We start from the raw sequence: 27059 nt of genomic DNA, 5'->3' as shown, positions 1-27059 counted from the left end.
TCTAGACTACCGACACCATTTTATTTGATTTTATAATCGCCTTGTACTTTGGTTTTACCATAGGTTCGTTTTAAAGCATGTTGGATTGGATGCCAACAACAAATCAAACGCCATCAAAAAATATTGTGCCAGGCAGGGACCCCCACGATGCAATTCACAATGTTCTTTTCAGGATAAAAAGGGCAAGCCCACAGCCCCTATAATTTATAGGCTATGTATATTAGGGTTAAAGCGGTTATTCGTATTTTGCTGTGGACCCACTAACCCCCCCCCCCCCCCCCCCCCAATGACACTGAAATCTATCAACCCACATGCATAATTGTTTCCACCAGAAATAGACCGAAGCAAAAGTTACTTTAAGATATCCTTTATTTTATTATAACGTAAGATTAGAACATACAGAAAAATAGGTTTGGTCCATGAAAAAGTCTTAAGATAATAATACTATAGTCTCAAGTGTTGTCTATATTTAACTCTAGTGGTTCTGAAAATGTATTGAACATTAACTATTTTACTAATCAGCCCTGAAAACATTAGTGTATTGTTGAAATTCATAAAGTGAATGAAAACCAACCTTTCAAATGAGGGCCTCCAACTTGACTTTGACAGCTAATGGCTCTTAAATCAGACCGATTCAAAAGCTGAAATTCTTTAAATAGGGTAGGCTACATTCCATGACCAATGCACCACGCTTGTTCAAGTGTATATGGCTTCTCTGCAAATAATTAAAATACACAAATCTAAAAAGCATATTATGGAGCATTGGTTCATCAAATGCAACTGCTACAGTCATGTTATAAAGAAGAAAGCCATTGGGCTCACTGAGCGAGGAGGACCGATAATATAAATATTGCGTAAACTATCCGAGCATAGACAGAGTTAAGAGAACCATCTGCCTGGAAAACAGATACAATTTTACTTCACATCAATCATCAGTTTATCCTTGCTCAGTATTTACAAAACTATATAGACTAGAGGTACTTATACTAGCTAAATTTTTGATATTCTGTACTAGCTAACAAGACAAATATTGATATATTTGTTTGACAAAACAAACAGGATCATTAACAAAAAGTTTTTTTTTTTTTTTTTTTTTATCAATGGCACCCTGAAAAATATGAAGCTTAATTCATATTTAGTTGAATGACCCCTTCAACACGCGGTTGTAGACAATGTTGCTAAATTATGTACTTTTGAGAAAGGTTCAGGCAAATAATTATTAATTAACCTTTAAACAACTTTGTCAGATCTGTCCCAACAGTGTATGTTCTGCCATAGTCAAGTTGTAAAATCTTCAATTTCAGACAAGAGGACTGTGCCACAAACCATCAAAACAGAACAATGAAATTGTATGACAGACTGACATGGATATACACACACTGTAGGCTAGATAAATGATTACAAACACATTAACCATCTATACCAAACTTATGACTAACCTTTTGGGGGGGCAAAAATGGGAGTGTATTATTTATGAATTCTGTTCCCAAAAAACAAAAAAAAACTTGATACTTGAAAGCAACGGCTGGTGCAACTGCCCGCTGTTTATCATGGGTGTACAATCAGTACTGTGTGGGCCAGGGGGCACAATCTATCCAAAATGAAAGGAATGCTTCCAGGTAAGGCGTAGGCAATCAAGAGAAAATACATTGTGCTCAGGGAGCTGTGGTGTGACAAAAACAAAAATTGTTAAGAACATAACTGCAATACACACTGAGCAGCGGGGTGGTGGTGATGAAGCTTGAAAAAATATCCAACATAACAGAAAAGGCGGTCTATTATCTATAATCCATCTAGGTTTGTCAAAGCGCTTTGAACATTTCCCTCTGTACGCTCACAAACACTCTGAAAGCACACAGCACGTCTCCACGTTTGGCCTGGCGCCTCTTTTTAGGTATTCCTGATCCCAAGAGCCTGCTCCAACTCCTGACGACGCTGCTGCACCTGGAAAAGATTTATCATAGATACAGTATGTCATACATGGGCAACTGGCGGCCACAGGCGGCATCACTTAATGTGGCCCTCAGGTTAATATCGGAATACTGATATATTATTGATTTCAGCTGTTACAATTCCAAACATACAAACATGAACCGCTTTAATTACTTCAGTCTAAATTAGCAGCTTAAGAACCTTTCATCCAATCGACTGAAATCGGTTCCCTAGAACCGGCCTGTGCCACGGACACACGTTCTTAGCGGTGGCTATGCCCCAAACGGGCACGGCAACAGCCGTAGGAAAATTCACCCAAAACAGATGATGAAATGGAGAAAGAAAGAGGGACACGAGGTGCTGGCAATTACAAAATAATCAAATAAAATTACACCTGTTGTCCGCAGTGATGTGGGAAACTGCAAAACTTTGAGGGGATAGGAAACCTCATGCATATTGGCAGAGGAGCAGCCATATTGAGCATGACGTAGATCGGAGCCAAATGGCCATCATGTTGTTAAGCGTTCTAAGACAGATTACCTTGGAGTAGAAGTAGCGACACACTGCCTCCTGGGCCCAGGGCTGGAAATAGAACTCTGCCCTTCGTTCTTCTTCCGGGTTTCCGACCACATCCGTCATGGTCTGATTGCAGTGAAAAAATACAGAATTAGACATTTGCACTTTTGAAAGTCATCCGAGAGTCTCAACTACACTTGTAATGCAGGCCGTGGCAGTAGCAAGGGTTGCCGATTAAAAACAACAAATATTGATACAGTCAACAGGATAATTGAGTTGAAACAGTTTTCTCGGGGGAAATTCTGTTGCAACTGCAGCCGCATGCAGAATAAAAATCACACCAGTGTGAACTGAGTGGTACAACTCCCCTCTCCCCCTGGCTATATCATTTTCCCTAGGATAGCTCAGGGAAGGAGCGCTCGTTTTACCACGCCGGCTACTAGTAGTAGGGCGGGGCGGGCGGAACCTCACCTTCTAACATAAACCCCATTCTGCCAGCTGCCTCGCTAGCCTAGTGGACTACTCCGCCGACTTGTAATAATACTTCGCTGGTTCGCGCCCCACTGCCGCCACTGTTTTTACAACCGCAGACTTTTTAATAGTTTTTGGATTAAGGTTGCATTAAAAAAACTGGATTAAGGTTGGTGAAGGATGCGTTGCTCCCCTGCTTGTGGTTATGTTTAGAGTTAGAGTTAGGGTTAGAGTTAGAGTTAGAGTTAGGGTTAGAGTTAGAGTTAGAGTTAGAGTTAGGTTAGGGTTAGAGTTAGGGTTAGGGTTAGAGTTAGGGTTAGGGTTAGGTTAGGGTTAGGTTAGGGTTAGAGTTAGGGTTAGAGTTAGGGTTAGGGTTAGAGTACTAGTAGGCATAAACACTTGTGTGCAGTCCAAAACACAACCCAGCGCTTCCTACTCCACTGACAACCAATCACAGCGCTCTAAATTCCTCGAATCCCGCAGCAATCCTAGGGAAAAAAATCTCGCCACCCCCTGCACCTCTCTCTCTCTCTCTCTCTCTCTCTCTCTCGCTCATTAGCAGGCAAGAGTGCATCACTCTCTCTCTCTGTTTCTGGCACAAAAGCGCCACTTTCCCCCCTACTGGTACTCAGGTAGGGGCAAAAAGTAAACAATTATATGAGAATATTTTTAGAATAACCACATAGCTATGGCAAAAATAGCTGTGTATAAATTGTGCAAAAGTGCTGCACCAACTGAATCTGAAGTCTGAACAGTACTACTGAGTGTAGTAAATTAATGACTTCTTTTGTAACATTTTTACACCCGTATTAACCCTGCCATTGAACCCCTTTCAGACAATCAGCAGGCCTGTCGTTTGTGATGTATTTAGCATGTTTCATAAAGTAAAATGCTTGTAGATGGGCCATGTCCAATATTTGTACAAGACAAGTATAACAATATTAAATGTCAGTCAGGTCTTTGTATATTTAAGTTATATCGGCCCAGTGCAATCTTTGCTGAAGCCAAAAGAGATCTTTTTTGAGTGGTGTACGGAGTAATGTGTGTGGCTGGCTGGGTGAGCACGAAAATACCATGGTTGTTTTTCACCACCTGTGCTCAACCTAACACACACAAACACACATTAACTGTATATATGATGATTTCTGGTGTGCCAGTACAGTACAGTGACAGTACAGTAGAGGGTACAGTAGAGGCAGCACCAAACGGTAACTCATTTCTCAACCATTTCAGACATGGGGCGGCTCGCCGGAACTGGCCCGGCACCCTGGCCGTGATCCTGTGGGTCTGGAACTTCCGGGGACCCCCACACGGAGATGATGCACCACTCACTTCACACGGGTGTGATTTTTATTTATATGTTCCGATATTCAATGGCAAAAACACCATCGTGCAGCAGGGCCCTGGGTGCCAGCGCAAATGCTTAAAGGGATTGTGACATTAAAAAAAAGGTTTTGGAATTGTTCTTATATTTTTAAGTTTTCTAATCTCAATTGCACCCAAAAAAATGAACTTTTAACATTCAGTAGATTTTCTGTGATCTGGGGTTTTCTGGCTCAAACAGGTGCTCTGATTTGCCGGCAGTAAGTGATGTAAGACCCTGCAAATCCCATATATGTCAATGGGATTTGCCCACAGATGTCACTGTGTTGCCTGTTTTCATTGTAGCTCAAAAGGCTTCCAAACACCAAAGAAAACTTCAGACCACAGAAAATCCACTGAATGTTCAAAGTTTTTTGGGTGTAATTGAGGTCATAAAACCTAAAAGAAAAAAAGAAAAAAGAAAAATAAATGAAAATGAATGTCATAAAACCTTTAACGGATTTAAACCCCAAAAGAAAAGGAGGGCAAGTTTGCCTTGAGGACATAGTGTGGATGCACTTTTTGCTTAAGTTTCATACTGGAATACCGGCATATGCCCGAGTGAACATGTGATAAAAAAGAAAAGCTCACCACAATCCAGGTCTAGTCGCCGGCGGGTGTATGCACGAAACGAGCACGCGTGCAACAATTTCACGGGACTGCGTCCACGAAAACACAACATTCGATTCAAAATAAGTCTTTTTTTTTTGGTAAACCATCCCTTCAATGTCCTAGCAACACCGTGCCTCTATTTAACACCTAGCCTGTCCCCAGCCAGTGTGCTATCTGGTCTAGAGGGGTGGGCGCGCATGGAGCAAGCACTGGAGAATATTGGTTCATCGATCGCCTGCCCCCTCCAGCCCCTCCACCCCCCTGGGCACCATTATTTCGAGCGATGCCCCTCTGCACTGTAGTTCACTCCCACTCCTAGACCAGGAAATGTATCTCGTTCCCCCAGGCTTTAATTTTTTTGAGCCGATGCGAACAAAAATAAAAGCCTGCAGGGTACCGAGGCCATTAAACACCTGATTGGCTCCATGACTGACAGGCCTTACCTTGAGGTCTCTGCACTGCGACTGCAACCAGTCGTTGATAAAGCCCTGAGGATCTCTGGCAAAGCTCAGCATGAACTCTCTCTGGGTCTTCAGCTGGTTGATGGTCTCAATGGTCTCGTGGATCTGTGGAGAAAAAACCCCATTATCAATTCAGTTAATATCTGCAAAGAATTAGTCATGCTGGATTTCTGTCCCATCACCAGGCAATTCAGTAATTCCACTTAATTGTTTTCCAAGACATTTTTAATTAATTAAAATGGCCTTATATAGCTTGCCTTGGTGGCTTTATGGATCTGGTAGCTGTGACATATAGGCTTTGGCCTGACAGCCTGTCGCATGTTCGAGTCCCGTTCATGCCTTAGCTGCATGTCTCTCCCCCCTTTCCTGTTTATCTTCTTGATACTACCAATAAAAGCAGAAAAGCCAAAAACTAATCTTTAAAAAAAAAGCATACCATGTAGATCTAACACGTGTATAGGAGAACAAAACAATTAACTTCTCAGAAAAGCCTTTGATATACAGCAAGCAGGAAAAGCATGTCCAGTGACGAGAATCACTCAAAAATAGTACAATACGAACGGGGCCAGCGCCCATTAACCATAAACAAATATAATTGACATTGTTGACCCAGTCTCAGAACAAAGACCACCCAGGAGGAACTCTGTCAGTAGAGGAGGTTTGGCTCCACGCCATTATCAACGTGATTACAGCCACAGTAATGGCTAATGGAGGGGAGCTCACAAAGATCAAGCTGACCTCAACGTTGGGACAATTAAAAAGCGACAGATAAATGTAACTTTGGTCATAAATCGTCGGGAAAAGACATTAATTTCCATTTGCTCAAAAATGGTGTCCGCGTGCTGTGCCTCATGGTTTTAGCATCGTTACAGAAGATGGAGCGTGTCGTCACACAGCCAATCGACGTGATTTATAACTGAGCAACAATCACATTTTGGAAATCTGTGAAGAAGCCACGTTCTTTTTAAGCACCACACCTCTAGCGGTCATTTGGGATTCTCAGAACCGCAATTACATTAGTGTCCATTTCTTAAGGCCCTGAGAGCATCTCAGAGCACGCGTAGAAGTGAGCAATAAATAATAATCGATCGATCATCAGATAAAGAGGGCACACAGACGCAATATTTTTGAGTGTTTTCTCAGGCAGACAAGCCTGCTCCTGGGCTGATATTTACAGCGTAAGGGGGGGGGGGGATTGAACACAACTTCAACTCGTCTGTAACTGCAACAAGTTTTTTTGTCACCCAGCCAATTAAATACATATATTTCAATACCGAAAGTATTGATGCTTTCATTTCGATGCAAATAAATAAATTCTGGGGGAAATAGCCCTTCCCCCACTTTGAAATCCTGTGGTATATATTACCTTGTTGTCCAGGCCGGCTATTTCTTGCTGACTGGCTGTGGAGAGGAGGAAGGAGTTCATCTGAGTCTTCAGGGTGTCGTCCACCTCTACATCAATGTCGTAGCAGGCAGTCTTCTTTTGGTCATTCGGGTCCACACTGCAGAGTAACACACAGATCCATCTTTAGTTTCATCTCCGTGGTTTTGATCTGATTGCGAACGCAGTGAGCCACTTACTATGACAGCAAGGGCTGAATGTCTGTGTGTGTGTGTGTGTGTGTGTGTGTCACGCTGTTACACCACCCGCCCGCCACCAGAGGGCGCAGCTGTAGCACACACACACACACACAGGGCGCAGCTGTAGCACACACACACACACACACACACACACACACACACACACACACACACACACACAACCACACACACACGAGCTGCGTTAGCTTCCCGCGTTTGCGCGTCTTACTTGTGGATATACTAAACGCTTAAATTCTGACTTCAACATGCCTCTCGTTCAAAATAGGAACGCTTTTTGGATCATGGATCATGAGTATAAGCGAAGGAAATAGAGCATGCACCTCCACTCTAGCCCAGGTGCTAGACAAAAGGCAGTACAAGAGAAAAAATAGAGTCTGCAACAACTCAGCTCCACTGGTTTATTTGACTCAACGTTTCGATCCCTTAAGCTAAATTCCAATACCCAAAATCTCGGACACTCGCTCACTCCCACTCGGTCACTCGGGGTCATTCCAGCGTGACCCGGAAATGGTTAACGTTCCGATTGTTAAAGCGCTCCATCGAGGAGGAGAGGAGAGTCGAGTGGAGGAGCCGAGTGAGCTCTCCGAGACCGCATAGAGCGAGTGTACATCAGGTGCAGGCTCGGTGGGGTATTTTGTCTCCTCGCAGCGGATTTCCGCATCACGTGTACATGTTTTTTTTCCTTCTCCAGTGACATAAGTCCGCCTCCTCCACATGTGGAACAGAAAACACTGATGAAACCCGATACTGTGCACCCCCCCCCCCCCCCCCCCATCCACTAGCTGCCGGCCGGCTGACTGGCTGAAGTCGCCGACCCAACGGCCAACACACACATGCACGCACTGTGTGAAAGTGAAAGGACCACAACAAGCCACTGGCTTTATTGCGTTGTGTGAAGCATAATAAAAGTAGGATATATAAATTAGGCCGGCTATATTGTGCGCACCTCAAAAGCTATAGTTAATTTATCTCTGTGCATGCCTGAATGCACAGACTGCTATGAATGACGGTGACAAAAATGGAAAAAAAAAATATTTATATGTGGACTGAACTGAATATGTAAGTCAGAGAGACTATACCTAATTCCTGTTATAGTGTCCGTTATTTGCAAAGACCGCGGAGGAGGACTGACTGTCGGAGGAGGAGGGGGGGTGATTTATACGTGTGCGCATCCTGGCGCTTATTCACTATTTCAGGAATAAATAGCCTTGCCTTGCACATGTTACCAATACATACACATTGGCCTCGGACCCTCGGTTACATGTACAAAATGATGAATTCTATTCTGTAGACTGTACGGCTTTGTTCGGACTTCGGAGTTCCAGTGATCCATCCAGCTGTGTGACACCACTTTTGCTTTGGCAACGTATGTTTTCCCATGCCAATAAAGCCCTTTGAATTGAATTGATACACGTCATTAGTGATCGCGGATTGTGCCGTCGCTTTGAAATGACAGCGTAGTACATTCCGATTCCAGAGGAAAATTCGACCACCACTCTGTCCTCGCATAGAATCCTCTCCTCCTCCTCTCCTCCTCGCTGGGGGCGGAGCCGAGGAGCGAGTGGAGGACGCGAGGAGAGTGAGCGAGTGTGAAAGTTGCGGTATTGGAATTTAGCTTTAGGATCTTCTTCAGGAATAATGTGACAGGGAATGGGTGTGTACCTATATACAGGAAGGGGTAAAACTGATTGGCTCTAACGATGGGTGGTGACTCATGCCACCTAAGCCCAAACCAATTAACCAGTTTCCAATGTCACAATAATAATAATAAACATGACAGGTTTAAATATACACAAATACAAAAATACAACAGGTACAGAATGTGTACACAATATGCAATATTTAAGCACAATAATACACATTGATTTCAGGATAGGACACAAAAAGATTGTCATGGATAACAAAAATCTAATTTGAAATTCCAGATGACTCATTTATTAATTGTTTCGTGTTGAAAATAAAAAAGATGATAAAGTCCCAAAGCTCCTAGTGAGGGAGCTGAGACCATTACTTTAATTATCACCATTGGAGTGGAGTTTTTCATACCAGTGTTGCAGACTATTGTTTCTCATGAGTATAAGCGGCCATGTCTTTCCGGCACCCCAGAGCTTCTATTTTGAAGGAAAGCAGTGATGCAAGATGCTTATGTGCGAAGAGAAATGTAAATTAGTTCCTCTGACTACTGATTTAATATTTGTAGTGACCAATATTAGTCAGGATATTTGTCTAACAGAGGGTGTTGAAAACGCAAAAACAAACACCTGAACTACCAGACACTGCAAATGAAAGCCATGAAGGAATCATGCCACTCAACCATGTACACCTATAGTTTGCCTAGTTTCAAAAGTACTCGCATCCATCAGTCGCAAATGTATGCCTTTATGAACAAAATGCCATTACATTTTCTTTGTTTTCCAAGGAAAAGGTATTATTTTCCTCTGATAATTACCTGATGACATGGTTGATGATGATGGGCTCGGGGGGCATCAAGAGGGCATGCAAACGTTGAGGGATCTCTGAGAACTTCATGCGCTGGGTCTCGAAGATCTACAAAATGACATCCACGCTCCGTTATCACAGCAAAGACAAATTAATGGTGCCCACCACTACTTCTGCCACAAGATGAGAAAAGTTATTTTGAATTCTGTCAAACTGCCTCTGAATGGTGGTAATGAAAATGACCTCAGTGCTTATTTAAGAGCCATGGAGTTTCTAATCTGTACATAATGCATGATGCGGAGGCTAGACCCGGCAGAGTACATCATTATTACTATTTAAACCAACCAAGAATTTGAATAGAATAGTCCCCACTCTTTTGGGGTGTTTTTGGTCACATTATATGTATATAATATAGTATTATGCATATAGGTGCATGTAAATATGCATTTACACATTCTTAGGAGCAATTTGGGGTTGGGAGTCTTACTCAGGGACACAAAAATGCTACTTTTTCAGCTGAGTATGTTTATTAATTTCAGTGAAATAATATTTGTGTTCTATAGACCAGTATTATTTAACGGGGTTAAAGTACTCAAAACATTGAACATGACCACATGGATGAAAACATCTTGGAGAAAGTAAATTTGATGGTTTGGATTTAAGTAACGTTGCATGAAATAGGCTATTATAAAGGCTATTTTTGGGGGAAATGTTTGGTGGATGTTTGGTGCAAGATGCTCAAGATAGATGGCCTACAATGTTAATATGCCACCACCTGAAAATAAATATGCTACAGTTTCATTAATACAGATTGTAGAATGCAGATTTGATACATTTCACTTGATTATTGTCCATACAATCTAAGAATATATTTTATGGGATTTTGTGGTTTTCGGGCATGAAGGGGTCATTATGCATTAATTAATAATGCATTAATCATAAATGAAATACATTGTGCATCTCCACATTCATGAACACTGTAGAAAGCTAATTTGATGAATTTAGATTAACACTCTAATTTGGGTGGATTTTTTGTGTTTCGTGCATTAGCGGTTAATAACAAAAAATGCCCAAGGGATATCAACGGGCACCCTCTTGAATTTTTAAGAGGTGACCCCAAGCTACAAGAATCAGTTGGGAAAAAAAACGTTATCTGACGAAACCAAAAATCAGCCTTGGACAATATGGTTTGCTGGAACACCCAGCCAAGATCGAGGCTTGGCAGAAACTTTAGTTAAAAAAACAAAAACACGAATAGGCAACATGCTGTGCCTCCATATGTTGCATCAGCAAGGACGGCCCCCCCTCACCTGTTGCAGATATTTGTCACAGTTGATGAACTCGCGCTCATGTGGGTCCTGGAGCTTGTGAGTCTTGACGTACTGCCACAGGGCCTGGATGATGACCGGCCGGGTCTGGGTGTGGATGCCCAGCATGCGAGCCAGGCGGGGGTCCAGCTTGAACTGAGGAGGCTGGGAAGGGGCAGAGAAATGGGGTGGGTCAGTGAATGGTGCAGAGAGAGATAAGAGTTGCAGTTAGGAGAAGACGATAAGAGGAGACAGAGAATGAGGGTGTAGGTGAACACTAAAGGAGGCAATACCATGTTGGACTACTCCAGAGATATACAGCAGTAAATTGTTCTCTAAAAATCTCTAAATGCCGGAAAGTGGTGAAATACAGTGGTTTTTAACCCTTCATATCAGGGCCCATTATTTATTTGGCATTTTGAGCCACGGACCACCATTTGACGAGATTTTGACTCTCAGACCCGAGATGAAGGAATATGTTGTCTGTTAATTAATTTGTCCACAATTCCATGCTGTATTGAAACGTTGATAAGAATACTTATTTTACATTCTCTATAATTGTGGAGATTTCTTCTAAACTAAGAAATGCAAATGTTTAACTCTTGAGAGCGTAAAATGGTGATCACTTCGAATCGTGGCGAAAAAACAACAAAAGATAGCCTACTTTGGGCAGCCCGTGTGCATGCACATTTCTATTAGTAGCAAACCACAGCATGCAAGCCGCCTGTTTTCAATGATCCCATTAGCACGTCGATTGGAAAACCCGTTCTCACCTATCGGCCGGAGATGCGCTGCCACCCCTCCACCCCCCTCCTTCATTAGCGATGCCCATAATTTGCCCAGTCAATCGTGTGTGTGTGTGTTGCTCTCATATCTCAGACATGCTTTTATTTGTTATTGGTAATAAGAGAAGTAGCCTACAACACTATTGCCCTGGGTAAATACAGAATAGATATTATACAGATATATTTAAAATAATCACTATATTATCCACAAATGGCTCAATAAAGGAGAGGATGTTATACTATTCATTATACATGTCTTAAATTGACATTGAGCTTTTTTGTTACTGTAAATAAACATTTGATTTGACCTCTTATTCAAGTTATTTTATACCATTTTGGAACCGAAATAGGGAACCGTTAAAAACCGGAATCGATAAGCAGAACCGGAACCGGATTCGCAAAAATCCTAACGATACCCATCCCTAGCTGGGGACCACCTGGAACACTCTCAGGGACCTCCGGTTGAAAACCACTGATAGAATACACCAGCTTTCACGAAAGCTTGAGTCTTACCGACACGCAAGTGTTGTTTTACCTGGTAGTCCAGCATGAGCAGGACGGTGCAGCGAACGCCCACATCACCAGGCCTCTTCACCTGGAAACCGTCCGTCTCCTGGGTGGTGGCAGTCCTGTGCCACTGGAAACAAAAAACATGTCATTATCATCTATGACCGTCCTAGAGCAGTGGTTCCCAAACTTTGTCATGTCAAGGTTCAAGTTTATTTAGTGTCCCCGAAGGGCAAATTGGGTTGCAGCATAGACAGTACATTAAACAATGAATGAAACAGTACAGACAACAAACAGTTCACATAGCGGATACCAGAGTAAAAGGTGCACACAACCATTAAAGTGCAGGCGTTTAAAGTGCTATGCGATAGGTCATAAAAGTGCGTGTGCATAGACATAGGCACAAGATAATACAGTAAAAAGTAAAAGTGCTCATCATAAGGTTATATCCTCGATCTACGCACAGATCGAGGACCCCCAAATTGACACCAATTATCTCCGCGGACCGCCCATTTGTCAGATTTGAAGCGATATGCCAGGGACCCCACCACCCCGTTTAAGTTCCCTCAGTTTGACCTGCATTAGTCTACGGGCCCCCTGGAATTTCTATCTCCGAAACACCGATTTATATCGTAGAACCAAATGGACCCGCCAGGGTCCAAGACAGAGATCTGGTGCAGAGAAAAGGGGATGAGACCAAGTAGTGCCAGGTTTTGCGACCATGCATAATGCTGTGCTGGGGTCTCACACTTGGATTAAGCCATAGACCGGAGGACGCATCGGTGTCACCTTATAGCTATTAACCACTTAAACCATTGTTTTAAACTTTAGCTGTTGAAAAATAGAACATCTACAAGCTCATAGTGCGACACCGAGTGCCACACTACAAGCTTAGTTCTGCTATTTTTGAAAAATCGTGAAAATAACTGCAAATCTGTGAATATATTCGTTCACAGCAAACGTTTTGAACTCATATCTTTGCTTCTGGGAGGTCCCTGGAACAACATATTTTCAGATGGGGGCCGCCAGCCAATTACATATAATTCTGGGGGTCCTTGACATGAAATAGTTTGAGCACCACTGATACAGAAACATTCTTCAGAGAACTGTCAGGATTTAGAAGACATTTGTAGAATCTGGTCTCAGGTCTTAATGGTTTAATAAAATTGTAAACGCATATGATTAAATAGAATTATTGTGAGTAGTCTTACTTCCACTAGGTGATTATCGGGGCCGTACAGATCCTTGTCAAGCTCAATCACCAGGGACTTGAAGAAGGAAGAGAACTTCCTTTTCTGTTTGGTGGCATCGTACTTGGACACAGCCGTCTGGAAAACAAACCATCATCACTGTAAAATGTGTCACGTAGCCCAGCAAGCAAGGCAAAAAGCAAGTACCTCTGTACACCGGACTACACAGTGGATAGTTAAGCCCCAAGTACCTCTGTACACCGGACTACACAGTGGATAGTTAAGCCCCAAGTACCTCTGTACACCGGACTACACAGTGGATAGTTAAGCCCCAAGTACCTCTGTACTCCGGACTACACAGTGGATAGTTAAGCCCCAAGTACCTCTGTACTCCGGACTACACAGTGGATAGTTAAGCCCCAAGTACCTCTGTACTCCGGACTACACAGTGGATAGTTAAGCCCCAAGTACCTCTGTACACCGGACTACACAGTGGGTAGTTAAGCCCCAAGTACCTCTGTACACGGGACAACACAGTGGATAGTTAAGCCCCAAGTACCTCTGTACACGGGACAACACAGTGGATAGTTAAGACCCAAGTACCTCTGTACCCCGGACTACACAGTGGATCGTTAAGCCCCAAGTACCTCTGTACCCCGGACTACACAGTGGGTAGTTAAGCCCCAAGTACCTCTGTACACGGGACAACACAGTGGATAGTTAAGCCCCAAGTACCTCTGTACTCCGGACTACACAGTGGATAGTTAAGCCCCAAGTACCTCTGTACTCCGGACTACACAGTGGATAGTTAAGCCCCAAATTAGTTGGCCACTTTTAACATCTTACCAGCCATGAAAATGGAATAAGACCCAAATGACAACTGGCCATTAGGCCATAACAAGTTAGTTGATAAGGGTAAACCAACTTGCCAGCTCAAGCCAACATTTACTAGCAATTAGTCTAGATAGTCTATAGCAAACATTTTTAAATTGCATGGTTATATATGCAATTGTTCCCATAAACTGTTGAATGAAATAAAATAAAGGTAAAATAAACGTCTACTGTAATCAGGGCTCGATTGTGCGACTAGGTACTCGCATTTGCTACAAAAAATAGCACCGTGCGAGTTGTAAATTTCAATTTGTAGCACCGGTGAGACTACAGAATTTGACCATTCAATCGTGATGAAGACAAGGCTCTACAGCAGTCGTGGTTCTATACTTAAATTTATATTACTGAACGGCGGTGTCGTTCGCCAAAAAGAGCAGAGCTACAAGCCAACGTGTCGAGGCTCAATGCGGCGTTCATTTGAAGATCTGTCCCCTCTGCTCCCACCTCCCCGCCCCTTGATTATATATAAAAAAAAATTATATCGAGATGAATATCAATATTGTGATCATTTCTGAAAAGATATTGTGATATATTTTGCCATATTGCCCGCCCCTACCTCATATCACTTTATTAAAGAAAAATCACACCTGTGTGATGATGTATCATCATACATCATGAATCATCTCATACTGGCCAATCAGAATGCCTGTTGATTGTGATTTGTTAGCCGATTTGCTCGTTTACATATGACGTAAATTGTTCTTTAAATGTCAATGGCGTTTAACATTTTAATTTACGTCATATTTAGCGGAATTTTGACCTAATTTCTCCATTCATTGTCAATAGCAAATATTGAGACTTGTGGGGACTAAAGCTGTATATAGGAGGGTCTAGCGCCCCTCAAAAGCACATTTGATAACTTTTCATCGTGCTCCTAAAATAGTATACTTGGAAAAATGCTAAACGTCGAGCCCTGACTGTACTACCTATTCTAGGCATGTCATAATAGGCAAACATTCTGTGAAAATACAGCAAAAATAGATCTAAAAGCTCAAAACCTGTTGTGGCGCGTTGTGAAAAAGATGGGACCAAGTACAGACAAATGGGGAACCCTAATCAACTATGTATAATTGTATATAGAGTTTAAATGGCTATGTGTGTGAAGCGAGCAGGATTTCCTTTGTTCTACAAGATCCGACTGTCAGCAGATGCAAATAATTTGGAATTAAACATACAAATTACAATACTAAGTACTGGTAACACAGTATTACAGATTCCTTTAATAAGATAGTGTAACTTTGGGAATTCTGTTTGAAGTGAAAAGTGACTCTCGCGCCGACAAGAAAGGTTGGGTCTACGAAAATACAGGCAGACATTAATCCAGAAATGACCCCATTGTGTCAGTCTTACATCTTCAAGGAGGCGGCCTTCTACACGTAGCTCCCATGATGCAACTGTGCCCTCTCCATCTTCGGCATCAGGCTTGGCAGGGTTGAAGGTGTTGGAAATGAAGATGCGAAGCTTTCTTTTTTGCTAGAACCAGACGATAAGTAGAAGCAACATTAGAGTCATAGATTCTTCATGATTAAAAATGTGAGAATGTCTAAACCAGGGTTCTTCAAAGCCCTGTGACTACTGGTCACAAATAGTGCCGTTTTTCAATTTCACCATGAAATAAATTGCATTCAACTGGTGTTCCAGGGCCCCGACTAGACTGTGAATTCCATAAATGTTCACATTTCAAAAGTGTAACAGAAGTGGCTGGCAGAATGTAGCTCAAATGGGTAGAAAACGCCGGTCGACCGAAAAAAGCAAGCACATAATAAGGTAAAGCAAAAGCACTATGCCAAACAGTTTTCTATTTATTAAATGTCCAATGAAGTGCATACATATCTTAGCCAGGACCTGGCTAAGATATGTATGCACTTCATTTAGCGGAAGATATCTCAACTGTTCTTGGCCAATATGACCGCTGAGAACAACTTGAGAACTGTGGAAAAATTCTCTATCCGGGGCGAAATACCCCAAAACGACCACACCCTTTTTTTAAATAACCGCCACTTAAAACATGGCTCTCTCTTCTAAACCGTTGAAGCTACAGATGTTCAGAGATGCTCAAAATGTTCAGAATACTTATGTTTGAATACTCAATAGACCATATGGACACGGCGGTCATCTTTCCATAAGTTAATGGCAGGGTGGAAACTAGCCACAATTTGCCAATGACCGCCCAGACATCCAAACAGACAAAGTCCGATCTAATTGTATTAAATTATGTCAAACTCACCAACATTGCAGCTGTACGAAAAGCTTTAATTATCCTCTTTCCATATGCAAAGTGTTTGTTTCATAAAAGTCCACGGTAGACGTTAGATGTAGATGTTAATGATGTTATGAGCTACTTTACGTCAAGAAATTCCTTGCAGGTGATTTCTTTCTAAGTATTGGAGTTTGGAAGCGCTCATTGAATCATCACTCAGAGCACTAGGGCTGTGAGAACCAATTTCATAATGTGAAAGAAATTCGAAAATTAAAATAAATATTACATATTCGAATGCTAAAATTACCATTTGAAAGTAGCTTTCATCATTTATTCATTCTATTTCATATTTTTATTTTGTTTTATATTTTACCCGATCGCTTAATGTATTTGAATAACGAATCTACCGGTGTTGAATCGGCCCGGCCGCTTCTTGCCTTCCAGCCATTTAGAGGAGTGAGCAACTTCCATTGAAATGAATAGCAGGGGGGCAGGGCTGTCGCTACCGGTCCTACTCTATCAATCGATCTGTTGGATTTAATATTAAATAACATTAGAGAAAACGTAATCTGCAGACTATATGAGCTGGCCTGTTCATCGTGATAGCCACTGCCACACTGTTCTGTTAAAATAGAGAAACAACTGCTGTATTGCTGGTTTGAAAGTTCACTGTCTAAGTGCACTAGTGAAGTGCATTATAGATATATATTATAGGCTATTAATATTTTTTTGCCGTGCCAATCATTAATTCATGTTGGAAAAATATCTTTGGTGTTTGGATGGGGGGCCCTCTAGTGGACAGAGAAAAAATATTCCGTGTATACGGTAGGCTATATAATGAGCAAAAATGAATGATGTAAATTTTCGAATATTAAAAATAATAAAGCAATGAAATTCGAATGGGATTATAGAGGTGAACTGACAGCCCTACTGCGTACCACTTGTTTTGAATTTGCACATAATGCAGGAGGCAGCAGGATGTTGCGTTACTAAAAGGGAGCGCTTCCAAACTCCATCACTTGGAAAAAGTCACCTGCATGGAATGGAGTGGTGCTCAAACATGGAATTTCTTGACATAAAGTAGCTCATAACATCTCTATGGTGGATTTTTATGAAACAAACACTTTGCAGATAGAAAGAGCATCATTCAAGCTTTTCGTACAGCTGCAATGTTGGTGAGTTTGACATAATTTAATACAATTAGATAGGACTTTGTCTGTTTGGATGTATGGACGGTCAATGGCAAATTGCGCCTAGTTTCCACCCTGCCATTAACTTGTGGAAAGATGACCGCCGTGTGCATAATGGTCTATTGAGTATTCAAACATGAGTATTCTGAACATTTTGAGCATCTCAGGAAATCTGTCACACAAACAGTTTGGAAGATAGAGCCATGTTTGAAGTAGCTGTCTGGTGTGGTCATTTCCGGGTATTTCGCCCCGGATAGAGACATTTTCACAGTTCCTAAGTTGTTCGCAGCGGTCATATTAGCCAAGAACAGTTGAGATATTCTCCGCTAAATTAAGTGCATAGATATCTTAGCCAGGTCCTGGAGTAAGTGCAATGGAAATGCCCTGAACCAGACCCCTGAGTGATACAGGAATTAAATTAGAAGTGAATCATTTCAGTGGAAGCAAAGGTTCTCCGATCCTTACCTTAATGGGCCTCTTGAGAGCCTCCTGGATGTCCAGTCTCTTGCGCATAATGGTCTGGTCCAGTTTCCTCTCAAAGGCCAGCAGATCCATGTAAGCCTGAGACTCTGGGACCAGCTCTCTGATCTGAGACAGGACAAACACACACAGAGGTCTTTCAGGCCATCTACTGGCAGTAGATAGTGGAACAGAGGAAATTCCCCATAAATTGATTTGCTCCACATCATGGAAATGCACAGGATTATGTCATTGTGTCATTTTTTATAATAATTATGCGGTTGACATTTGCACGTTAATCCCATTTACAACGCATTTACTTTTGTCTTTTGTGTGTTCACTCTTTTATTCTACCAGCTTGACCAACAGGGTGGGTGGGTATGTGTATGTATGTATGTATATATATATATATATATATATATATATATATATATATAGTGCCTGTTGCCATACACAAACCTTTAGTTTATACCTTATCTCCAGTTTATGTAAAAATATGTTGATTTATTTTACTTTGTTTCTTCATTTATTGATCTCCCCCCTTTGTCTCCCTTTCTCTTCTGTTGAAAAAGCGACACGAGGGGAACCATGCACAAAACCTAATATTTTTACTCTGTAAAATCTGTGACGTAAAGCAGATTCTGATTTTGATAATGCAATGAGTAGGGGTGGATGACTATGAAGTCTACCACAGTGTAGTACACAGCCCGATGAGCCACATGTGTTCATTTAATTAGAATAAGATTTAAGACAAATTAACTTGATTAAATAAAGGACCAAGACTTTCTCTGTGCAGCTTGCACAAACATTACCAAGCAACTGTCAAGACGATACATTCCGATTCACTCGTGGCTTTGTTTTAATGAACCCCACAATCACAGCCAGCAATGAGTAATTTGTTTAATACTCACCCTCTGAGGTAGAATTTTGTCAGCCATCTTCTTCTTCTTTGTGCTAAAAAAAACATTAAAGATTATTATTAAAGTATGCAAGTTAGAAGAGAATGATTAGTTTTATAGATTACCCTGAACACTGTGGACACGTACCGCCACTTAACTGGTTCCGCACCGGCCCCGAGAAAACGAGATTAATTCACCTTTGCAATGGATGCCATGCCCGGCATCCAGAGATTTGTTTTATTCCCCATTATCCAGCGGTAAATAAATATATAATTAGCATGATTAGCATTCTTATGCTAACGGACAGTGACTTTTACCTAAAAACAGCCAAAATACTCACGTGCACGCACACGCGCGGTCTTTATGTGCATTATTGATCATAATATGCTTAAAATGCGATATTCGGGGCTTGATTAGAGCTTAATTTGACTTGGATGAGACAAAAACAATTATTCCCCGATCGGCTCACATCTCCACCTGACCTGTGAAATAGCTAGTGGATGGTGTTTGAACCGGAACTGATTGTCGTCCATTTTATGAGTTCTTTCAAAAACGTCTTGCACTGACGTGCTAGCGGCCACTAGCGCGGAAAAAGTTAACTAGGGCTGCAAGATAGTGTATGATGGCTACATGTTTTATTTTGTATTTAATGCCATTGTTGTTCATTGGAACCACATCTTTAGTCAAATGCTATGTAATGGCCTCTGGTAATTTTATTGCGCCTCAGGGTACCTGACTGCAAAGTTTCACGATTATGTAACTGTGAAACAAATAAATTGTGATTTTAAATATTTGGAATAATTGTGCAGCCCTAGTCATAATAAAACACATTTCAAATCAAACAAGCCGTTGCATCGAACATGCTGTACATAGAAGGCATCAACAGAACACAACAGGCTCGTTATCTGATAAATAATAAACCGAATGTCTGACATGCCAGTCACGCAGTGCAAGGCATATTGGGAAGAAGTGGTTGCGTTACACCATCATTCGTTGCCTATCAAATTTTGTTCCCTTAGCATACCCTTGGGACACTCCAAGCCTCATAACACTCATATTTTTGGCCGTGAACATCTGTACATTGATCCATTTAACTACTAAACAAAATATGGACTCTCCTAACTTCTACAACACGCCAAAACGGACATTGCAGTGTGTGTGTGTGTGGCTTGTGTGTGCGCACGCATGTGCCTGTGTGTGAGAAAGACACCTCGTTCAACGGCATGCTTCGGACCACTTGGGGGTCCGCGGACCACCTGCTTAATAATAACATTAATTTTGTGCCCATACCTGTACATTGGTGTTCATAATATATTTGAACGGGTAAGAGTACTAAGGACTAGTTGATATAATATCCCATTAAGTAAAACAATAAATGAGTCTTGAGAAGAGATTTAAAACCCCCAAGATAGCCTGACCACTTCTAATGGGGAAAGGGGTGGAACCTGGTGGCAGCTGCAAAGGAACAGTCACCCCTGGTTTTTAGTCTAGCTTTGGGAATCTTTGGGAATCAAGTCCAGGGGCAACTTGCCAGCAGACCGGGCCTAGAGCTCTGACTGAGGTATAAAGTTCCACATATTCAGGCAGAACATAAAGATTTAACCCATCCTGAACGGGAACCCCTTTTGGTGTTTTAAGCATTATGTTATAATTAAGCTATTGAAAAATAGCAGATCTACAAGCTCATAGCACGGCACCAAGTGCAGCGCTACAAGCTTGTACGATATGCAATTAATATGTCGCAAATCTTTGAATATATTCTTTCAGTGCGTTTTAACTCTTTAAAACTCTTTAAATCTTTGCTTCTGGGGGAGTTCCTATAGAACTTAATATTTTCAGATGGGACCGGCAGCCAAATACAGATAATTCTTGGGGTCCTTGACATGAAACCTAGGTTTTTCAGAAAACTGTCAGGATTTAGAAGAAGAGGATTTTGTAGAATTAGCCCTTCACTAAATCCCACCCCAAAAAGCAATTGTCCAATGCCAATTGCCAATCCAAATAGTTTAGCAACGGTTGCTATGGAGGTCAAGCTTTCTTCACTGCTAACGTGCCTATTGGACAAGGATGGGTTGGGGAGGGACTTGGTGAAGAGCAAATTGACCTCAGGTCTAAATGGGTTAAAAACATTTACTCAAGTTTGTTTCATAAACCCAGTGAACTGACATGACACTTTACTGATAGTACTATAGCCATACTAATAGGCCCGTCACCTTTATATAATCACTTATTTATTACATGATCTAATGGCAATTATTTGAGGTAAAAAAGCTTTTTAAGTTTAAAATGATTAAATGTCAGTCATTTATTTTTATACATTAGTCATATCTGCAATTTTTTATTACGAAGCCTTTAAAGCAATCTGAAATGTAATTTATATTCATATCAAAGCTCAATGCCAAAAAAAGAACACAATTAAATCGTAAATTGCAATAATTTGTATGCCAATTAATTGTCAACTTAAATGTGTGATCGTGACAGCCATACCCAGTGCTCTGGAACAGAAGGCCCTGAAATGACACGTGCTAACCAGTGGGAACTTACTGCTGGTTGCGGTTCTGCTGCTGGACCTGTTGGATCTGCTGGGGTGCAGGCCTCTTGCGAGATGGGTCCATGACCCCAGGCATCCCAGGGCGGGACACAGGGCTGTTACCATATCCCGGAGGGCCCATGGCCGGTCCCTGGGGCGTCATGCGGTTGGATGGGGGCATGCCAGGTCTCTGGATAGGAACCAAAGATTTCGGTTAATTTTCGGGGGTGAGCAGATCCTTTGCTGGAGCAGTGTGGTGGTCAAGTGTCCCTTCTCAACAAGTCTCAAGTCCATCAATTGACAGAGTTGAGGGCACAGCACACTGATATAAATAAAAGGAGATTTTTAAAAAATCAAGATTTGATCATAGACTTGAGTCTGGAGTATAAGCACGATTGTTCATTTACAATGTGATGGTCCGTGGCGAAAATACAACTTGGCAGTTAATTACAATTTGATACAACGGCTGAAAACCCCCCCAGAAAAAGTCCAAACAAAGGCTAAAAAGCACTAAAATGTCTGAGTGCTTCTGTTCAGTAAATTGATTCTTCAAAGTTAGTATGCATTGTGCCACACATGCATTTTAAAAGGAGCCAGAGGACACGACACAAAGTCCAACAACTATTTATATAAACGTAGGTATTCTAGGTATAAAACGTTTATATGCTTGCATCAGTAATCACCAACAGAGCAAAAGAAAACTTGGAATGTCTAGGCAGCATTGACTATTAGGTTGGGAGTGGTACAAAACGTTTTTTAAGGTAGATCACACCAAAGCAACTCATTGAAACTCAACTTAAAAACAGTTTGGTCCCAACCCGACCCTTAGGCTTAACACAGACGATAAGTAAGGCAATAGTGGAAGAAAAAGAATGTATCATTTGTATAGAAATGGTCAATCATAGATTCTGCCACAGCAGCTACCTTATAGGATACACTTGTGCATGCCCCCTTTCACAATGAGAGGTATCTCAAATGTGCATGTCAAGTAATTATTGCAAAAACATTGACAATACTCCCCGACCCACCCACCCATCCAACTCACCACAACATCTGATAGGAATTCAAACAGACGGCTTCGTGTGTCTGACTGCATGATAAAAGCCGCAGATGAATGACAAATTACTGATCTCCCCTTTTCTCTTCAGCAGACACTCTTGTATTGAACGTGCAAATCTCAATCCAGAGAGGCTAAGGCACCTTCCGAGTCCCTCCACCTCTCTCTCTTTCTCTCTCTCTCTCTCTCTCTCTCGCTGTACAACAGCTTCAGTTAGACACTGCCCTTCGGTTGGAGGGTAGGTTGGAAAGAGAAGAGAGCGAGATGGATGTACATTGGACACCAGTAGCCCATACACTGGCAGCTGACGTAAAAAGGTATTTTTTATTAGGGTTGATGATGATCAGCTATGCAGTCAAAATGTGACTACCTAAAAACAGCACCCAGTTTTCCTAATGTTTGTGCTCTCCGTTATTCAGAGCGCAAATCACATCTATGCTCAGCTCTAAAGATACCGTAGTGATTTGCCTATTGCTTGACGGCATATAAAAGTGGAATACTAACTTACTATATTTGATTTTGACAGAAATGTGGACCGTTTAGGCTGCAGTGGAATGGGCACAACCATACATGCACTCAACAGAACATAAAAAATACAAATATAAAAAAGAAATTGTGATGTAAAAAGTAGTGTAGTGCACGCCTGCACGGGAACGATAGAATGTGCCAAGAGAAATTCCATGCAATTCATTCAGCACTCTTTTCACAGCTTCAGCGCAACCTTGGCTTTCTGGAGAAGAATTGCATGAGTTACCTCGAGTATGAGGCTCTTGATTATGTTGCCACAGCATGCTTTTGTGTGTGTGTGAAAGCAGTCAAGGACAGGGGAGAAAGTGGAACAAACAGAAAGTTGCTCTTAGAATGTCAGTAAGCTGCAATGACTTGAAGAAAAAGAAAGAGACTTCTCCATCATTGTGATATACATGTAAATTAGATGAGGTAAATCCAAGGCAAGATGGTTATCCTAGTAGCTGACAGCATGTCTACTTTAAATGGACCCTTTTTGCTAAAAGAAACATGTTAATGACGTTTAGAAGATCTAGAACACTTTCCTGGGGGTATTTATGTGTGTACTATGTGGTTTTAGATATTTTTGATTTTAGCAGTGAGCCCAGTGTCTATGATGTCATGGACACTGGGCTCACTTCCTTCCTGGACTACAATTCCCATAATGCTTTGGTGCACTGCTCCTCCTTGTGGATAGTGGGAGGGCTGTCAGACAGTACCGGGCGACAGACAGACAATTTCCGGAAGTGCATTATTTGTCTATGGGCCTCAATTTGTCTATGACCTCAATTTTGAGGTCCGGGCATACGCACGTGATGTCATGAACATCCGTCCACCTCCATGAAAGTGCTGCAATTCCACATTTCTCCAGTAGGTAGTGGCAGCTTCAACGTTGGATAGCCTTACTGGGGGCTTGGGTTTAACCCATTCAACAAAAACCTTCTGTGTCCCCGGTTAAAGGACCACTTCACCACTTTTCAACCTGCTTTCATATATATTTGGTCCTCACTAATGTTCATGATAAAATGCCGAAATTTTTCTTCTTCTTAATATTCTACCGGTACTCAAGTCTGTGTCTCATATGGCTGTGAGCAGTTTAGCCCTAGAACAGCTCTTGTTGATTCATACAGTATATACAGTATTTCACATACAAGAGCCATAGAACGGTCGTACTTACTTTCTGGTCGGATGTAAAATTGGCGGCCTAAATGTGATAAATGCTCCGTTTGTACCCATTAAATAATTCCAAAGACGTGGAGTGAAATATGGTCCTCTAGTTTTATATCCATGTGAAAGTTCTGGCACAAAACGTGTATTTAGCCCAGGCCGTGGCGTAACGGTCTGGGCACCTGACTGGTAATCCAGTCGCAGTGTGCTGCGGGTTCGACTCCCGAGCCCGACACGGCCTTTACTGCATGTCATCCCCCCCATCTCTCTCCCGTTTCCTGTCAGCCTACTGTCTGTCCCTTCAAAAATCAATAAAAGGCGTAAGCCGCAAAAAAATCTTTAAAAAAAAAAGAACGTGTATTTAGTCAATTATCTCCACTTTTTCAAGAGATGCACACGGACATCTTTCTCTCCGGGCAAAGGGGCCCAGAATGACAGCTGGACTTCATTTATCAAAACTTCCTCTGATCATCACAAACGTCATTTGACCAGGGAAACGCAGCTTCTATGGAATGAAGCATGCCCATTTCATGTCTATGGAAACTTGTCGCCCCACACCCCCCAGTGACATCATCGATGGGGAATCCAAGCTAATAGAAACTGCAGGCTTACTATTCGTGAAAAGTTGCAATGCGATAATGGAAGGCATTCTCACGATAATAAAATATAAATATAAAAGAAACTGCCCACAGTCCTCCTATGAGACCAAGACTGAGTAGAAAAATAAGTGGTATTTTATCATGAACATTAGTGAGGACCAATTATATGAAGATAAGTTGAAAAGTGGTCCTTTAATGTAAATTTGCAGCCCACATCATTGAGAGAGAGAGAAAGAAAGTTTGGGGATCCCTGCACAATATTGCTGACTGCACAAACTAAAGAAGATATCCGTCGCTTGCTCCCACTAGTTAAACCGAATACCAGCCAGGAGGCAAGTGTTATAAAGTGTTACCAAAACAGAAATATAAAATGAATTACTAGCGTCTGCATAACATCAGCTTGCATTATAGTAAAACTCCAGCATCCAACTATAATAATAATAATAAAACTTTATTTGTATAGCACCTTTCATGACATGAAATGCAGCTCAAAGTGCTTTACAGAACAATGGAGAGCAAGGCAACGACATTAAAAAACAAGCAGTAATGCAATACAGTGAGGACATGAATAACAAAAAAAAAAAAAAAAAAAATCAATTAAAAGCAATGTTGTAGACTATAGGGCGCAAGCTAGCCCTGAAAAGAGGGCAGTGCATGTTGTTACATAAAAACGGTTACCATAACAGCATACCGTACATGTCTGCTAGTGCACCAACTCATTCAATACGTATTTTGTACACATTTTTTTTTTAAAGGGCAATGAGGTCAGCATCCTGCACAACAGTTAAGATTGCATCAAACAATCAAACTACTCAAGCATAGCTCGGCAAATAAGAGCGCTATGCAAGTTAGCTAGGCTAGCCGGGCTAAGTTATTTGGCTAACTAACCTAACTACTAGCTGGCTAGTAGCTGCTAACCCGAACCCAGTTCCAAACTACAACCCAATAGAACGTGTGATCAGACCGAGCAGGGTGTTTGTGTCCATTATAACAGTTGTATTGTAACAGAGCCTCTAGCTAGCATCAGTAGCGCCATTAGCTCCCTGACAAAAGCAGATTGGAAAGGCTTTGTTCTTTGCAGACATGCTCCATGGATGGATGGAGTGAGTGAGTGTGTGAGTGACGGTGGCTCACCGGGTATCCAGGCCCTGGCATCGGGGAGCGGTACATGTGGTTCTGGCCGCCCGGCGAGGGTCCCATCCTCCCGGTGGGAGTCCCGGGTCCCATGCCCGGTCCTCCGCCCGGTACCGGAGGTCCAGGTCCCATTCCGCCGCCACTGCCTCCCGTTGGGGCCGACTGAAAGCCACCTCTAGCCGCCATCTCTCCTCCGAATGGTAGCAGCACCGCTGGGGGAGGAAGAAGAAACTATCGCGATACTACGGTGACGGGCTGCAGACGAGACGTGTGAGCGTTGATATGTGAGCGCTGCTGTGTGAGGAACGCGAGAGAACTAAAAATGAATCAATCAATCAATCAATCAATCAATCCATCCTTTTTGGCTTGTTTTCCTAGACCCTGTCTGGTCTCTGGTTTCTTTTCGCAGATAAGTAAGCCTGGGACCGAGGCTACCCTGTCTAGGAAAACAAGCCAAAAAGGATGGATTGATTGATTGATTGATTGATTGATTGATTGATTGATTGATTGATTCATTCATTCATTCATTCATTCATTCATTCATTTTTATTTCACAGTATGTAGAATGGGTATACATTTCATGATTTCAAACGCACAAGTCAATACAAAAACTGCTACTTTGTGGACGAAACTATGATGAAGCAACTTAAGCAAGCACTGCAGTGCACTAAGACTTGTTTACAACATGGTCCACCATTTTCAATTCATCAGAACATTTAAAGATGTACAATATATTACACTTCAGGAAAAGAAAATGAGATTTATACTCGAGCCGTGACCTCGGTCCTAGTCTCCTAGCCATTGTTCACATGACGATGACAGTCATCATGTTTCAAAAATGGTAAATGGTGCATTTATATAGCACCTTTATCCAAGGCGCTTTACATAGATTGTGCATTACATTCACCAATTCACACACACATTCATACGCTGATGGCGGCAGAAACCATGCAAAGCACCAACCAGCACATCAGGAGCAATTAGGGGTTCAGTGTCTTTCTAGCCGACATCAATAAATGGATGGACAACTAGAAAGGCGTGCTCTACGGAGCGCAAACCCCAAATTCTGTTATTGCATACATGTAAGTAACCATATTGTTATAGGCCTAGTCTCCTTCATATCACAATGAAATACCAGGAGGCACAGTGTGTGTGTGTGTGTGTGTGTGTGTGTGTGTGTGTGTGTGTGTGTGTGTGTGTGTGTGTGTGTGTGTGTGTGTGTGTGTGCGCGCGCGCTGCGTG

General features: G+C 41.9%; 1 protein-coding gene across 1 annotated transcript; it reads right to left on the bottom strand.

Annotated features, from left to right (window-relative positions):
• Positions 1-351: 351 nt before the first annotated feature.
• On the bottom strand, positions 352-26021 carry smarcd1 (SWI/SNF related BAF chromatin remodeling complex subunit D1). Its single transcript, XM_083771997.1, has 13 exons — positions 25818-26021; positions 21368-21543; positions 18836-18878; positions 17931-18053; positions 15426-15548; positions 13206-13322; positions 12023-12124; positions 10706-10867; positions 9406-9503; positions 6721-6856; positions 5337-5459; positions 2473-2574; positions 352-1944 (listed from the first exon to the last, which is right to left on the bottom strand). Exons 1-13 carry the CDS (start codon positions 26001-26003, stop codon positions 1891-1893), a joined length of 1545 nt encoding a protein of 514 aa, XP_083628123.1. The 5' UTR covers positions 26004-26021; the 3' UTR covers positions 352-1890.
• Between the last annotated feature and the right edge of the window lie 1038 nt (positions 26022-27059).

Source organism: Protomyctophum parallelum, assembly GCF_964188405.1.
Source record: "Protomyctophum parallelum genome assembly, chromosome: 8".
NCBI lineage: Eukaryota > Metazoa > Chordata > Actinopteri > Myctophiformes > Myctophidae > Protomyctophum > Protomyctophum parallelum.
This window is presented reverse-complemented; position numbering and strand designations above follow the sequence as displayed.